The 18,028-nt window shown below is 35.4% G+C and overlaps 1 protein-coding gene across 2 annotated transcripts in view; it reads right to left on the bottom strand.

Annotated features, from left to right (window-relative positions):
• Window positions 1–18,028, bottom strand: part of ANKRD31 (ankyrin repeat domain 31) — a 153,937-nt gene that overhangs the window by 101,927 nt on the left and 33,982 nt on the right. The window contains exons 5-10 of one of the 2 annotated variants that reach the window (XM_088840339.1): window positions 15,562–15,602; window positions 11,653–11,723; window positions 9,803–9,846; window positions 6,207–6,836; window positions 3,639–3,910; window positions 1,091–1,191 (exon numbers count right to left, since the gene is read on the bottom strand). In XM_088840339.1, the coding sequence (XP_088696465.1) occupies window positions 1,091–1,191; window positions 3,639–3,910; window positions 6,207–6,836; window positions 9,803–9,846; window positions 11,653–11,723; window positions 15,562–15,602 (1,159 nt within the window). Of the gene's footprint in view, window positions 1–1,090; window positions 1,192–3,638; window positions 3,911–6,206; window positions 6,837–9,802; window positions 9,847–11,652; window positions 11,730–15,561; window positions 15,603–18,028 lie in introns of both variants that reach the window. The other variant, XM_088840340.1, reaches the window with a different exon arrangement.

Genomic DNA, 18,028 nt, shown 5'->3' on the forward strand with positions numbered 1-18,028 from the left:
TTTACAGAATAATTTAGGGATAAGTTTTACAATACTGAATCTTTATTGTCAAGAATATGGTTCTTCTTTCCATTTATTCATCTTTTTTATATTCTTCAGCATAATTTTTACACTCTCTTCATGCAGGCATGGCAATTTGTGATGAGTTATATATAAGGAGGTATTTTCTTGCATTTGTAACTACTGTAAATGGGATCTTCTTTTATATTTTGTAAATGTGTAATATATATATGAAAGATATTTATTTGTCATCTTTTGTTTTATTTCATTTTTTAAAGCTTTTTAGCTGGAAATAATTTCAGACGTATAAAACCGTTGTAAAAATAAAACAAAGGATCCACCCATTGTTAATATTTTGCTACCACTTATATCATTCTATCTCTCTATATATACATGCACACAGACATATACACACAGAAATGATAATTTGTATATACCATGCTCCTTTACTCACTAACACTTAAGGAAAGATTCTCTAAAAACAAGGACACTACCTTACATAATGATCCAATTAAGAAAATTCAACACTGATAAAATATTATTCTTTAATCTACAATCCATATCTCAGTTATACCAACTGTCTCACTATCTATTTTTTGTAACCAGTCTTTCTAAGTTCTTATTATTTCTGACAGTTTTCAGTTCGTTCTTTCAGGTTTTACATATAGGAACAAAGAAATAACATCTACAAACATAATACGTTTGCTTCTTTCCTCTATTTATTCTTCTGGGTTTAATTTCTCAAAGCCTATGTTGGCTAGCCACACACAAAGAGGTCAGACATCTGAATCCCAAAAGGATTCTGAAATTACTGTCTTAAAAGTACAAGTACAGAAAATACATGACCCTGTGAGGTAGAAGTTAAGGATACTGACTGAGCCACCAGGGAAGCTTATGAGGTAGAAGTTAAGGATCAAGTCCTAGTTACACCACTGATGAGCTGCACAGTGCTGGGGGATCCTTAACCTTTCTAAACTTCCTCATCAGTAAAATGAGTAAGTTGAGACATAATAATCTCCAAATCCTTTTTAGTACCAGAATTCTGTTTCTCTAAGTTACTTATTAAAGAAATAAAGAAAACAGGCCTCACCTGCAGGTTTTCTGTTTTTCTTGATCTGTTCTCCATTCTTGAGCCTGGATGAAGGAACAGTCTTCCCTTTACCTCCCATCTTTAAAGCAGGATTCTGCATTCTTTAAAATCAAACATGTTTTTAAAATTACTATCATGTTCTCCACAACCATTCACAGAGAATCATACCAAATTTCTGACTAATATCTTTTAAAACTCAAAGGTATTTTACTAGGCTGTTGTCATGCATGATGGCAGTTTTATACATGGAGATTGCTCCTGCATAAGCTGCAGATAATTCTGTGACATACATGCCAGTTATTATGGTTTCTAGGCCTATCTTTGTGTCATCTATGGTATTTCTCTTTTAGGGACAGTCAGTCACAAGTGTGAGTATTTTGAGTCTCTTGTCCTTCACTCCCCACGTAGGCATGCCACTATCTACTCTATTTACAACTTCTAGGGAAAAAGAGGCAGGCTCTCTGCAAGAAAGAAAGGACTTGCCATGTAGTAAGGCACTGATCAAAAACTGTAAAAAACTGAAGAACAGACATATAGATCAATGAAACAGAATAGAGAACTCCAAAATAAACCTACTCATATATGGTCAATTAATCTACGACAAAGAAGCCAAGAGTATACCATGGGGAAAGGATAGTCTCTTCAATAAACGGTGTTAGGAAAACTGGACAGTCATATGTAAAAGAAAAAAAAATGGACAACAACCTTAAACCACATACAAAAATCAACTCAAAATGGAGTAAAAACTTAAACACAAGACATGAAATCATAAAACTCCTAGGAAGAAATGTAAGTAAGCACCTTGACATCAGTCATGGAAATGATTTTTTGGATTTCACACCAAAAGCAAAAATAAACAAGTGAAACTACATCAAACTAAAAAGTTTCTGTATAGAAAATGAAACTATCAACAAAATGGAAAAAAAAAAACCTACCAAAGGGAGAAAATATTTGCAAATCATATATCTGAAAAGCAGTTAATATCCAAAACATATATACAACTCAACAACAAAACAGAAAATAAATCTGATTTAAAAATGTGAGAGGAGCTGAAGAGACATTTCCAAAGAAAGCATCCAAATGGCCCACAGGTACACAAAAAGGTACTCAGCATCACTAGTTATCAGGGAAATGTAGACTAAAACCACAATAAGATATCACCCCATGCCAGTCAGAATGGTCATTATCAAACAGTCTACAAATAATAAATGCTGGAGAGGGTGCAGAGAAAAGGGAACCCTGATGCACTCATGCTGGGAATGTAAATTAGTGCAACCACCATAGAAAGCAGTATGGCGATTCCTCAAAAATAGGACTACCATGTGATCCAGTAATTCCACTACTGGGTATCTATTTAAAGGAAACAAAATCACTATCTCAAAATAATATCTGCAGTCCCATTTTCACTACAGCTTTATTTATAACAGTCAAGACATGGAAGTAACCTAAGTATCCATTGATGGATGAATGGATAAAGAAAATGTCACACACAATGGAAAAGTATTCAGTATAGAAAAGAAGAAAATCCTGCCATCTGTGGCAACACAAATGGGCCTTGAGGGCACTATGCTGAAAGAAGTAAGCCAGACAGAGAAAGACGAACACTGTATGACCTCACTTATATGTGGAATCTAAAAACACAAACAAACTCATAGATACAGAGAACAGACTGGTTCTGTAGGTTAGAGACAGGGTGGGTAAGTGAAATGAGTAAAGGTGGTCAAAAGGTAGTAATGTATAGCGTGGTGGCTACAGTTAATAATACCGTATTACATGTTTGAAAAGTTGCTAAGAGAGTAAACCTTAAAAGTTCTCAAGCCCCCAAAAAAGGAATTTGTAACTATGTGTGGTGATGGATTTTAAACAAAGAAAGAAAATTAGCATTAAGCTAAAATACAATTCCCCATTACTTTATCCTAAAAAAAGAAAGTAAAGGTGTTTTCTGGGGTTTTTTTTTAATTGCAAAATAAATGTAACAACCCTGAAAAATAAAGTTCTTTACTTAGACATAACTGTAAAAAAGCAGAGACATTACTTTGCCAACAAAGGTCCGTCTAGTCAAAGCTATGGTTTTTCCAGTGGTCATGTATGGATGTGAGAGTTGGACTATAAAGAAAGCTGAGCGCCAAAGAATTGATGCTTTAGAACTGTGGTGTCGGAGAAGACTCTTGAGAGTCCCTTGGACTGCAAGGAGATCCAACCAGTCCATCCTAAAGGAGATCAGTCCTGAGTGTTCATTGGAAGGACAGATGTTGAAGCTGAAACTTCAGTTCTTTGGCCTCCTGAGGCGAAAAACTGATTCATTGGAAAAAACCCTGATGCTGGGAAAGATTGAAGGCGGGAGGAGAAGGGGACAACAGAGGATGAGATGGTTGGATGGCATCACCAACTCAATGGACATGAATTTGAGCAAACTCCAGGAGTTGGTGATGGACAGGGAGGCCTGGCGTGCTGCAGTTCATGGGGTCGCAAAGAGTCAGACACGACTGAGTGACTGAACTGAACTGTAAACGTACTCTAATGTCCCAAGCATAAGTCTATAGCATACCTGAAGTTCTCAGTTGCAGAGCTATTATTTGTTTGATCCTCACAGCCAAGTATTTTGGGTAAAATTTTTTCTGGCATCTTATACATGTCATCTGTGGGCTTCACATCTCTGACTACTTTCAGTCTGGATGATCTCCTTAACATACGTGGAGGGTCCTTGTCAGAGCTATTTTCCACCAGATTTGATTTTCTCTTATTATTTATTGGATCACAAGAGGTGACATTTTGATGAACCAAAATTTGCAATTCAAATGGATTTGGGTCTTCCAGACTCTGTAATAAGATGTAAATACATATACAAATGATTCCAACAATTCAAAAAAATAAAAATTAGAAGAAATTAAGTATTATCTTGTTCTTTGATTACACAAAAATACCTCATAAGATGAAAATATAAAAATCCACGACATATGTGAACAGAATTAAAATTTCATATTAATATAATAAATGACAATATGGATTTAAAAGCTTAACACAAAAATACATTACTTGTATTACATAAGTAATATTCATCCTTAAAACCCAAAGGTAGGTAATTCCCTGGCAGTCCAGTGGATAAATCTGCCTTCCAATTCAGGGGGTGTGTGTTTGACCCCTGGTCAAGAAGCTAAGATTTCCCATGTCTCAAGGTCAAAAAAAACAAAACATAAAACAGAAACAATATTGTAGCAAATACAATAAAGACTTTTAAAAAATGATCCAGATCAAAAAATAAAAATCTCAAAAAAACCCTCAAGGTCAAACCTAAGGTCACTCTGGGTGCTTTCATTTTATAGGAAATGAGTAGTACAAAATGATGATCGGCACAGAAAAACAGCAGAAATACCATGCCAGGCCAGATCAACGTTCCAATCAGCCTAGAATTTTGCTATTTGACAGCAATGGTAAGTGGTATTTGTGGGACAAGATAGTGTTAGTATATAACTTTCATTACACTGATTTAAAAGGTTAGCCAGTATATCATAAATGGCTCTAATGTCCCCTTAATAATCCATTATGGATTTAACTTTCACAGGGAGACATGTTTTTATACATATCATGTAAACCTTTCTTGAGCTTATTTATATATCCAGCGTGTGAAGCTTCACAAGGTAACAAATTTCATATTTTTATTACAGCTAAGTAAAAGAATATTTAATTTGATCTGTTCTAAATCAATCTCCTTTCTACTTCTGTGCACTTTTTTTTTAAGACTGCCTAAGTTAAAGCTTACTCTATCAATATCAGTCATAATTTCCTACAATTAACTAATACTACCTCTTTTTAGATGAGAATCTTGGAATGTTTAATTTAATCCTCATGTCCGATCCCCACGATTAGTTTCTCTTTTTTGGGATTTTTTAAAATATCATTAAAAAATGCCTATATTGAAATTTTTTGATCAGAATTGCATGCAGTATTATTCTAGGTATGTATGTTACGTGCATAAAATGAGCTTAGTATCACATTATTTAACCTTTCAAGAAAGGTTCAAAAGAGCATTTTGGTAAGAGCCAGAAGGAAAAAAGAAAAAAAATCCAAATGACCTAGTGAATTGGTTAAATAAATTATATGTATTATTTTATACACACAATGTATATATGCCCACACAGTGGAATACCACTCAACAAATAATAAGATTTAAGGAGTGCTACCTGGAGAGGGAAATGGCAACCCACTGCAGAATTCTTGCTTGGAAAAATCCCCTGGACAGAGGAGCCTGGCGGGCTACAGTCCACGGGGTCATAGAGTCTGACAAGACTGAGTGACCAAACAACAACAAAAGTAGTGCTACATTCATTGACATAGAAAGATAACCAAGATGTATTATTAAAATTTAAAAATAAGTTACAAAGTATTATATATAATATAATCCCATTTATATAAAATAAACTTACAGAGACTGTGCATAGAAAAAATGGAGACATACAGTAAATGGTTAACAAATCTCTGGTAAGTGGAATTGTTGGAGACTTCCTCTTACTGTAATGTTTGATTTTTTTATATATATATAATGAGGATATATTACTATTATAATCAGGAAAAAATTGCCAACATGAAAAGTTGGTAAGTTGGTTAAGTGATAGGCACTGGAGGGTCTCCCAGCACAAAAGTCCAGGAACTCTAAACCAAACTGTCACCTGACAGTATCCTCAGCCACAAAAAGCAAAGCTGTACTGTATCCAAGCAGAACAACTACATTTCCCTCTCCTGCAAGACCAAGTGCGTTTGTGTCCAACTAGAAATTAACATGGGGTATCTTACCTCTACTTTGCACTCAGGTAGACATAGTTATTTCCTGAGCTAACAGGGAAAAAGTCTGAAAAGAATTTTTTATTTCATGTATATAAGCAATGTGATAATGATATATCTTCTCAGGTTTTCAGAGGAGAAACTTGACTATTTTAACTTTCAACTCCTTGAAAACTCTACCCTGGGACCTTCTCAAAAGATCACTATATGCTTCAAAGTCAAAAAGTATCTTCTGAGTGTTGTTGTTTAGGTAGGTTTGAATTTAAAATAAAGTGCATGGGCAATGAAGACTCGTTAAAGGTCACCATAAAAGGTAAAATTGTCGGTTCATACTTACACTTGTTTGCTGCACTGAAAGATGCTTGTCCTGCAGCTCAGCTAACTTGGAATCTTGTTCAAATGGTGGAGTAGAACAAAGAGTCTCAAAATCCACCTCTGCTATCTGTGTGCAGTCTTCATCAGTCTGAGACATACTGGGCTCCACTCCTGAACATTCATTTCCAGCACTGAGACTGAGGCCTCCCTCTTTCCTGTGACAGATGGGTTCCACCTTGGCTTCTGACAATGTGTTTAAGGCTGTTGATACCTCAGCTGGCAATATTGCATCATCCTTTGGGTCTTCTAGAAAATCTCTGTGACATGTCAAAGGTATTGATATGGAGCTCAAAGAGTTGCTCAATGGGTTCGCCAGCTCTCTAGGTTCAAAATCATTCATTATTCTAAACAATCTTTCCTCCTGGCTGATTTCTGGTGATGTGAGTATCCTTTCTAAGGCAGACACAAAAGTTTCAAGAGAGCTTTCTTCATCTTTGTTATCTTCTGAAGTCATGGTCAATGCACCTTCCTCACTAGGCTCCTTCTCTGGTTCTATTAATGACTTCTCCTTTACAGCAAATGTATCAAATTCTTTAATAGAAGTATTTGAGAGAATGCTTATTTCAGGAGAGTCTCTGTCTCTACTAAGTACCTATAGATTCCAAATAGAAGTTACATCATTAGTACATATACCAAAAAGTGTTTAAAATGAAAATGTTACAGTTTTCTAGTTTACCATGTTGCTAAGTTTCACCAAAAAGCTTTATCAACCTTCCTCCCTTCCATAAATAAAAATATTCTTTATTACTTTCTTATACCAAATTACTAGTGACAGTGAACCCATGGTTAAACGTCCAATAGTGGATCAAGGGTAAAACTGGCTGGACCATAATTACAGATGACAAATTATCTATTCATTTAAGTTTAAATTATCTGTGCTAAGGGAAGAGGCAGAGATAACACGGATAGTTAAACTAACAGATAACCTAAAAACTTCACTGCAGTTAATGGTTGAAAAATTCTCCCTTGCTAAAAATCCCTATTGAACTTTATTAAAACTATTAACCAGGAACAAAATTGGTGTAGTTTCACTTTCTTTTTATTCCCCACCTCTGTATGAATATGTAAATGTGAAATAAAAAGGCCAAAGGACAGGAGGTCAGTGGGGAGAAAAGGGGAAATGAAAACACAGGATCTATGTAAATATTATAAATATTTACTATAAATATTTACTGTATTTGGTATAAATCAATGGTTCTGACCTGTGGTTATTTTAAACAAAAAGCACAAAACTATAAAACTATTTTGAGAACAGATTTGTTGTCAAAATATTTCCAGTGATCAAAATATTATTAGACTTCTTTTGAAAGTGCTTTTAAAATCATCTATAAGCCATTCAAGAAAATCAGTTTCAATAGCTTAAAGGCACCAAGCTATTTTTCAACATTTCAGATTGTTAATTTGCATAACCTTAAATAACAAAATGGGTTTCAGTGACTTTTGCCTGTTTCTAAAAATCAAGTCCACCTTCACTGACACACCACTACACTGTAATTTGTAAGCCTTCTAATACTCTGATTTGATTTGAAGAAGTGAAGAACATTTTATTCTCCCTCTCCTTCTTTTCTACCTGCCACCATTTATATTCTCTGTACATAGCATGCAGAGCTTAAGAAGATATATTTACTTGCTAGCAATGCAAGCTATAAGTTGCTCCGAAAGATAAAAGAAATTTAGAAGGAACTGAAGAACTGGATCCTATCCATTCTTTAAACATGTTCAAGATGTCCTTCCTATCTGAAATCCTTATATATACTAAACTCAAGGCCCTAAATCAAATAAAACTTACATATATATTGAATTGAACTCTGCCCTAAAAGAACTTAACTCCTAAATTAAAATTGAAGGCATTAACACATGACATTAAATAAACTGTAAACAACATCAAAAACACTGCACTAACTCATATTAATAGCATAAACCATAGCCCCAGTGTTACAAGAAAAAGTTTTCTGGAGCAGAAAAAGAGGAGGCAGTGAAGAGTTTTCAAGATAGCCTAAAATTGGTTAAATAGGTTTCTTTACCTCAAGACTTTTCAAAACGTGCGTTATCAATCTCTGAGGAGACGTTAGCATACAGTGCTCATCTATGGGGTCACACAGAGTCGGACACGACTGAAGTGACTTAGCAGCAGCAGCAGCAGCAGCAGCTCTCTAAACTTCTTTGCTCAAAAAATCCTTTTTCTCAAATATATTAATGTCATAGGAGGCAAGTGATAGGTAAATACTGACACAGTAAATAATGAATGCTAGATAAAGAGGGAGCAGTTACTTTGGTCAAGATCACTAAAGTCATCTGAGACAGATCCAACGAGATGGTACTTAAGCCAGAAATTAATGATTTATGAAGGAGTAAAAGAAGAAAAAAACACACATTTCTTAAACACCAACTAGTACCAAACACCATGAGCTATCACTGCTCACAGCCCTCACTGTAAGTCTATGAAATGAGTATCACTTTCCATATATCACACATGGAAATGACATACTTCCCTTGCAATCCAACCTACATAGTTCCAAATGTTATGCTTTCTCTTGCTTTCTGGCTCCTGACTTGAACAAAGGCATAGAGGTGGGGATATTAAGGTATACCTGAGATGAAGTAAGGTACAGCTATGACAGGGTTGGCCTGGGGAGGTCCTTGACTGTTGGGGTCTGTTATGGGTGGAGCCAGCCTTATCGTCCTCTTATTTCCCGTAGTGCCAAGCAGAGAGCAAAGCCAAAACAGCACTCAGTACATGGTGATTGATTAGCAACTGGAAGATGAGAAAGCAGTATCCAACAGGAAATATCAAAAGAATGAGGGTAAAAGAAGAAAAGTGCTTTCTGTCTGTCTTTGGCAGCCCAGACTGAATGGGGGAATGCAGGGGGAAAAAATATTTGCAATTCACAAAAAAACTTGTGAACAGTAAAAGCCTGCTTTATTCCAAAGAAGGATTTGTAAGAGTTTATAAGGAAAGTATTGGAAAATTATTCCCCTTAAAAAAAAAAAAACAACACTGAAATGGGTTGTTAGACACATTCTTTTCAGAGTAATAGACAAAGCAACAGAATGTATTTTTGCTATATTACCTCAGCAATTAACCTGATATTACATTCTCCTCCTCTAGATAATGAATAAAAGACTCAGAATGCCAGAAAAGAAGCATCAAATCAAGAAAATTCTATTTCATTAGAGACAAGAATAAACACTGAAATGGGTTTCCACTAAAGATGTAAGAAAAGTGTCTTCATGCTTTGTCTATCTGAGGCAGCCCAGACTGAATGGGGGAATGTCGGGGATAAAAATTTTTGCAATTCACAAAAAACCTTGTGAACAGTAAAAGCTTGCTTTATTCCAAAGAAGGATTTATATGAGTTTTCATGAAAAACATTAGAAAATGATTTCCCTTAAAAAAAAATAAACAACACTGAAATGGGTCGTTACACAATTCTGTTGAAATGGTCTAGTCATATTTCTGCCTAGGGGAAAACTTATATGGGCTTGATACTTATTAATATAATTTTTAAAAATCTAAATCCAAGATCTGAATAGCTAATTTCCATTATACAGACCAACCTTTTCTGGGTGTGTTAACACTTCAGGACTTTCAGCCTCAGGTCCTGGAAGATAATATTATATGCTTTCATTCCAGTTTTATTAAAGCAATAAAACATACTGTCTCACTCAGCATTTCTTAATCACATAACTTGAAATGATTTCCTCAGACATGCATGAGATGTATCAAATATTTTATAAATGTTATAACAATTTATTAAAAGTATGTTAGCAATAAAGTTGTGAAATTCTTCTTATCCTTAAGAAATATTTCACATGAAGCAAGGTAAAATTATAATTATTTGGAATTAGTTTAATTAAAAACCAACCTCTCTGGCTTCCCTGGTGGCTCAGTAATAAAGAATCTGCCTGCCCATGCAGGAGGTACAGGTTTGATCCCTGGTTCGGGAAGAGCCTATGTGCAGTGGAGCAACCAAGCCCATGTGCCACAACTACTGGGCCCATAAGCCATAGCTCCTGAAGCCTGCAAGCCCTAGAGACCATGTTCCTCAATAAAAGAGAAGCCACTGCAATGAGAAGCCCAAGCACCACAACAAAGAATAGCCCCCACGCAACCACAGAAAGCCCACGTACAGCACCAAAGACCTAGCGCGGCCAAAAGCAGAAATAAATAAAACGATTAAAAACAACAAAAAAACCAAAACCTCTCTACTGTGGCTGAGTCCTTCTAAGTATCTGCAACTACGCGAGGAAAAATCATATCTACTTCCTCAGTGTCATCATCTTCTCCATTATATGTAATAGAATTTAAATGAATTAATGTGGTTGAGTTAAGCATAAAAGGAACATGCATGTAAGGGCCAAAAGGAATCAGGAAATGTTCTAAATGTACATGTATTAAAAATCTTTACTTCTTAAAGTCATTAAAATTTTTTACACATTTTGCTGTAGTTTTATATATATATATATATAGAGAGAGAGAGAGAGACTACACTGCTAACATTTTTTGAGTACATGAACTCATGGTTTTTTTCACAAACTTATTTCCATAAACCAAAATCATTGTTCGTTTTTTTCCTCAACCAATTTGCCACAGGTTGGACAGTGGGACCACAACTGATGTAGCTCTTTATCCTTTTAGCATTGCCCCCAGACAGCCTTGAAAACATTTTTGTTTTCCACCAACGGTAAGATGGTTCAGATCCATCCTATCTTCAAGCTCCAGATCAGCTATCCTTTTAGGATCCCTAGTTTACTTGGCATTTGTACACCCATAGCATCCATACGCCTGTCACTCAGCAGGCTCAAGACATATTTGTTAAAATAATGAAAAAATAATATCAGAAACCAAAATCCAGGCACTAGGAGTACCTAGCTGAGAGTTGGTGCTGGGCTTAAGTGGTAATTCTATTGTTATAGTGGCAACAAAACAGGAGAGGGCAGAACTTTTAAAATTTAACTTTTCAATTTCAACTATCATGTCCTTGTACCTTTTCTTATAATACAAGGTTTCAATGACCACTAAGAATATTTACTACACTGTCATACAACATACTTAGGAGACACTCCAAAGAGAAAGACAGCCATCCTCTAATACAGCTGAAATCAAGCAAATGGCCTGCTATGAACAGAGAAAACAAACACTGTTTTTCAATTTGAGCCCCTGCATTGCAAATGAAAGAGCAGACGTGTGGAGGAGCAAGTACGGATTGCACCTGAGCTGCTTCTCACGTGAGCAGCTTCAAGCAGCACGACCCAAGGTCAAAGGCAACACCGATTTCATATGTAAAAGTGTATGGCAGCAATTACAGTAGACCAGCCTAGTTGTAAATAAATCCATACCTAACTAAGGCTTCTATTTTTAGGCAAAGACAAATTCAATTTATATGACTCTACCCATAAAAGCATACCTAGACTACTTCGGTGGTTCAGTGGAAGTTCAGCCTGGGGAGATGATACCGTGAACATTGGATGACTTTTTCTAAACCTCAGGGGAAAAAAAAAAAATCAATCAATTAATAAATAAACACAAAATTTTAAGTAGAAAAAAACTCTACTATTTCTCTTTCATATAAATTTACATTTCTTTTTGATTTAAAGGAATTTCAAATAGGCTTTGTCTTTGCTCCATCATTCTAGTTACATTTACAATTACTACCAATTTATTAACATGTAAATTTCAAATGGCTTCAAAACTGGAGAGAGCCAAAATACTAAGGAATGAACTTCAGGAGTGTAAACAAGCTAAAGTAAACTTAGATCTGAAAGTAACTTTGGAGATGATTGTCTGCCAAACACAGGGGTGGGGTGAGAGAGAAAAATGTGTTCTAATTCATGTAGCATGGCTATTTAAATCCCCAAATACACTTAAAGTTTGTCATTATAGTTTAAGATGTAAGTCAAAGTCAGTAATGAGAAAATTCTCAGACATTATTCACCTTACTAGTATTTCACAGCAAGGGAAAAAGGGTAGGAAATGCTGAAGGGAAGAGATTACAAGCAAAATAAAGGTCATGCTGAATCTACAATTTTGATCATCTACCCCGGGACAATTAAAAGACTGAAGAAAAGCAATCAGTAAACTCTTTTTTTCTCAATCTAATTCACTATACAAATGCAATCAAGATATCTTCCTTAAAAAAAACTGCTTGTTCCAGTTGCTTTAAGTATAGTTTTCATGCACCAGGCATAGCTACTTGAATCCTAAGCAAGAATAATAAATTGAACATTCTCTCCTGCCTAAAAATTAGAAGCAACCAATATAAGCTATCTTGAAAATGAAACTGCTCATACAGAATAATTTCCATGAGGCAAACAGAAAAAAATGCCAATTTTTTTCCTAAAACATGATTATGAGTACAAGCTGATCTAAAATAAAACAAAATCATAGTCTGAATCAACAACAGGATTTTTTTTCCTTCATTATAAAAGAGAATTTTGAAATTACAGCAAACTTTCACCTAAGTTATTAAAAAACTTATTTAAATTAGACAGTTATTTATATTAGATAAGACTGCAAACAATATACATGCCCAATAGGAGAAAAATGATTATATGAATTATAGTATAATAAGTTATACAATGAAATAATATGAGGTCATTCATGCATGTTTTTTAAAAATACTAAAGATGTGAAATAGTAATTATGATAAACTACTACTTAAAAATTTAAAAACAAGAGGAGTTCCCTGGTGGCCCAGTGGTCAGGAATCCAGGCTTCCACTGCAGGGGGCAGGGGTTCAGTATCTGGTCTGAGAACTAAGACTCCGCAAGCTGCATGGTGAGGCCAAAGAAAGAAAGAAAGAAAAACAAACAAACAGGAAACAAAACTATCTGCAGACGAATCTCAACTTGGTTGAAAATACGAACAAAACAAAAATATATAGAAAGCCTGAAATAAAACATTCTAAAATGTTAACAATGGTTCTCTCCAGGCAGTGAGACTATAGATGTTGTATTAGTCTTTTCTTTTTCCAGTTCTGAAGATGAACTTATATTGCTGATATATTCAGTAAAAGGGTGATTCTCAAACTTTGGTCCTTGGACTCCTTTATAATCTTAAAAATTAGTGATGAACTCAAGGAGTTTTTATTTATGTGGCTTATATTTACTTGTATTTATATGTTAAAAATTAAGATGGAGAAAAAATGTTAAATAATCATTAACTTAAAAACAACCAATAATCTAATAAATTAATATATTTTATTAAAATTATTGTATTTGAATCAGTTCTAATGAGGTGGATGAAACTGGAGCCTATTATACAGAGTGAAGTAAGACAGAAAGAAACGCACCAATACAGTATACTAACACATATATATGGAATTTAGAAAGATGGAAATATAACCCTGTATACGAGACAGCAAAAGAGACACAGTTGTATCGAACAGTCTTTGGGACTTTGTGGGAGAGGGTGAGGGTGGGATGATTTGAGAGAATGACATTGAAACATGTATGTTGTCATATGTGAAATGAATCAGCAGTTCAGGGTCAATGCATGTTACAGGATACTTGGGGCTGGTGTGCGGGGATGACCCAGAGGGAGGATAAAGGGAGGAGGGAGGTGAGAGGGGGGTTCAGGAGGGGGAACTCATGTACACCTGGGGCGAATTCATGTCAATGTATGGCAAAACCAACCAATATAATATTGTAAAATAAAAAATAAATAAATTAAAAAAATAAAAAATAAAAAAAATAAAATAAAACACAACACTGTTTGGTAAACTAAAAAATAAATAAATAAAATTATTGTATTTTCCAAAATGAAAAAAAGTTAGTGAGAAAGTTTCACATTTTAAAAAATCTCTTTAATATTCAGCTTAATGGAAGGTAGCTGCCATCTGAACTGCTACAACACATTCAATCTTTTGCCATACACTTTTTTATTTGAAGTATATTACACAACTGTGTTACTGGCGTCACACAGACACGCAGTTGGAAAAGGACTTTAGTAGCCTTTTTGGATAATTGTGCATATTCTTTTTAGATAACATACCAAGACTCCAGAAGCAATCATTTCCTTAAAGGTTACTGGAAATGTGAAAATTGAAACAAAACCAATCAACTTTTGTATTGGTCTGTCTTGCACTTTGAACGGATCTTTCACTTGTCTGTGTATGTTGTTGTGATATCATGCATTGGTCTTTCAGAAAATATTCATGTGTTAAGTTATGCAGATCTTCCCTATATTGATACATTTTATTATAAAAATTTCAAAAAGGTCACCTTCATAAATATTTCCACCAATCTTACCAGAAAGTTCAAGAAAATATCTGCCATTTACTTGCATAAATAACCAGTTTGTCATTCTTTCAAGTTAAAAAAAGTAAACCATGTTTTTTGTTGTTCTTTTTTTACAAATCTTGTAACTCAAACAAGTGCTCTTAACTATCACACTTTAAACAGAAGTATAAAAAGATATATATTCAAGGCAGAAATTTAATAAAACTAACAACTTTTCTGCTTCATCAAATGCACTAAGTAAAACTGGCCTTTTTTTTTTTAACTGAAAGTACATGGCCGGGAAAATTGGAAGGACTGATGCTAAAGCTGAAACTCCAATACTTTGGCCACCTCATGCGACGAGTTGACTCACTGGAAAAGACTATGATGCTGGGAGGGGTTGGAGCAGGAAAAGAAGGGGACGACAGAGAATGAGATGGCTGGATGGCATCACCGACTCGATGGACATGAGTTTGAGTGAACTCCGAGAGTTGGGGATGGACAGGGAGGCCTGGCATGCTGTGATTCATAGGGTCACAAGGAGTCGGACACGACTGAGCGACTGAACTGAACTGAACTAGTACTATTTGGTGCCCCTGCCCTGATTCCTACTAAGGCTCCATCATTTTATCCACCATTTGCTTTAGCACTGTAACTGCAAACGTCAATACCATGACATAAGCAAATAATGTGTTGGAATTATTATGAAAATAGTTTTGACCTCACAGACCCTCTGGAAAGTCTCAGGGACTCCCGGGGGTCCACAGGCCATGCTTGGTTTTTTAAAACAAATTTAAAGGACAAGGTCTCTTTAAATATAATTGTTCTACGAAGTCTAATCTCAATAAGCTGTACAAATTCTTCCTTCATGATATGATATAAATTTGCTTTGTAAATAATCTTAAGTCAGAGAATCAACCTGATTCAATTTTGCTTATGAAATAAAACTTATCAAGAATGCTTGTAAAATAACATATTTATGCTTCTACAGGGACAATCATTCAAAAACATACAATAACCCTAAAATTCTTAAGAAAAAGACTTATTTTTAAATGATTTTTTAAAATCTACAATAATCGAAAAATCATTATACTTACTGAAACAAAGCTTCATTTTGTTCCATTTCATCCTGAGGTTGCTAGAAAGAAAAAACGTTTATTTTCAACTGAGGAATGCTAAGCTAATGAAACAACTAAAAAACTTAACATTTAATGTAATTCTTATGTAATTATTTGTTAGATTATTTTTTATCATAGCAAAATATACATAAGATATACCATTTTGACCATTTTTTTATTTTTTTTATTTTTTAATTTATTTTATTGGAGGCAAATTACCTTACATTAATATATTGGTTGGTTTTGCCATACATTGACACGAATCTGCCCCGGGTGTACATGTGTTCCCTTTCTTGAACCCCCCTCCCAACTCCCTCTTCCCCATATCCTCCCTCCAGGTCATCCCCGTGCACCAGCCCAAAGTATCCTGTATCATGCGTCGAACCTGGACTGATTCATTTCACATATGATAATATACATGCTACAATGCCATTCTCCCCAAACATCCCACATTCACCCTCTCCCACAGAGTCCCAAAGACTGTTCTATACACCTATGTCTCTTTTGCAGTCTCGTATACAGGGTTAAGGTTACCATCTTTCTAAATTCCATATATATGCGTTAGTATACTGTATTGATGTTTTTCTTTCTGGCTTACTTCACTCTGTATAATAGGCTCCAATTTCATTCACCTCATTAAAACTGATTCAAATGCATTCTTTTTGATGGCTCAAAAATACTCCATTGTGTATATGTACCAAAGCTTTCTTATCCATTCAGCTGCAGATGGACATCTAGGTTGCTTCCATGTCCTGGCTACTATAAACAGTGTTGCAATGAACATTGGAGTACATGTGTCTCTTTCAATTCTGGTTTCCCTCAGTGTGTATGCCCAGGAGTGCGATTGCTGGATCATATGGCAGTTCTATTTCCAGTTTTTTGAGGAATCTCCACACTGTTCTCCATAGTGGCTGTACTAGTTTGCATTCCCACCAACAGTGTAAGAGGGTTCCCTTTTCTCCACACCCTCTCCAGCATTTATTGCATGTAGACTTTTGGATAGCAGCCATTCTGACTGGTGTGAAATGGTATCTCATTGTGGTTTTGATTTGCATCTCTCTGATTATGAGGGATGTTGAGCATTTTTTCATGTGTTTGTTAGCCATCTGTATGTCTTCTTTGGAGAAATGTCTGTTTAGTTCTTTGGCCCATTTTTTGATTGGGTCATTTATTTTTCTGGAATTGAGCTGCAGGAGCTGCTTGTATATTTTGGAGATTAATCCTTTATCAGTTGCTTCATTTGCTATTATTTTCTCCCATTCTGAAGGCTGTCTTTTCACTTTGTTTATAGTTTCCTTTGCTGTGCAGAAGCTTTTGATTTTAATTAGGTCCCATTTGTTTATTTTTGCTTTTATTTCCAATATTCTGGGAGGTGGGTCATGGAGGATCCTGCTGTGATTTATGTTGGAGAGTGTTTTGCCTATGTTCTCCTCTAGGAGTTTTATAGAATTTGGTCTTACATTTAGCTCTCTAATCCATTTTGAGTTTATTTTGGTGTATGGTGTTAGGAAGTGTTCTAGTTTCATTCTTTTACAAGTGGCTGACCAGTTTTCCCAGCACCACTTGTTAAAGAGACTGTCTTTTATCCATTTTATATTCTTGCCTCCTTTGTCAAAGATAAGGTGTCCATAAGTGTGTGGATTTATCTCTGGGCTTTCAATTTTGTTCCATTGATCTATATTTCTGTCTTTATGCCAGTACCATACTATCTTGATGACCGTGGTTTTGTAGTAGAGCCTGAAGTCCGGCAGGTTAATTCCTCCAGTTCCATTCTTCTTCTTCAAGACTGCTTTGGCTATTCAAGGCTTTTTGTATTTCCATACAAATTGTGAGATTATTTGTTCTAGTTCTGTGAAAAATATCGTTGGTAGCTTGATAGGGATTGCATTGAATGTATAAATTACTTTGGGTAGTATACTCATTTTCACAATATTTATTCTTCCAATCCATGAACACGGTATATTTCTCCATCTATTAGTGTCCTCTTTGATTACTTTCACCAGTGTTTTATAGTTTTTTATGTACAAGTCTTTTGTTTCCTTAGGTAGATATATTCCTAAGTATTTAATTCTTTTCGTTGCAACAGTGAATGGAATAGTTTCCTTAATTTCTCTATTTTCTCATTATTCAGTCAGTTCAGTTCAGTCGCTCAGTCGTGTCCGACTCTCCACGACCCCATGAATCACAGCACGCCAGGCCTCCCTGTCCATCACCAACTCCCGGAGTACACTCAAACTCATGTTCACAGAGTCGGTGATGCCATCCAGCCATCTCATTCTCCGTCGTCCCCTTCTCCTCCCGCCCCCAACCTTTCCCAGCATCAGAGTCTCTTCCAGTGAGTCAACTCGTTGCATGAGGTGGCCAAAGTATTGGAGTTTCAGCTTTAGCATCAGTCCCTCCAATGAACACCCAGGATTGATCTCCTCTAGAATGGACTGGTTGGATC

This window comes from Moschus berezovskii, chromosome 9, assembly GCF_049115385.1.
Source record: "Moschus berezovskii isolate FMDL1 chromosome 9, NW_MosBer_1.0, whole genome shotgun sequence".
Taxonomy (NCBI): domain Eukaryota; kingdom Metazoa; phylum Chordata; class Mammalia; order Artiodactyla; family Moschidae; genus Moschus; species Moschus berezovskii.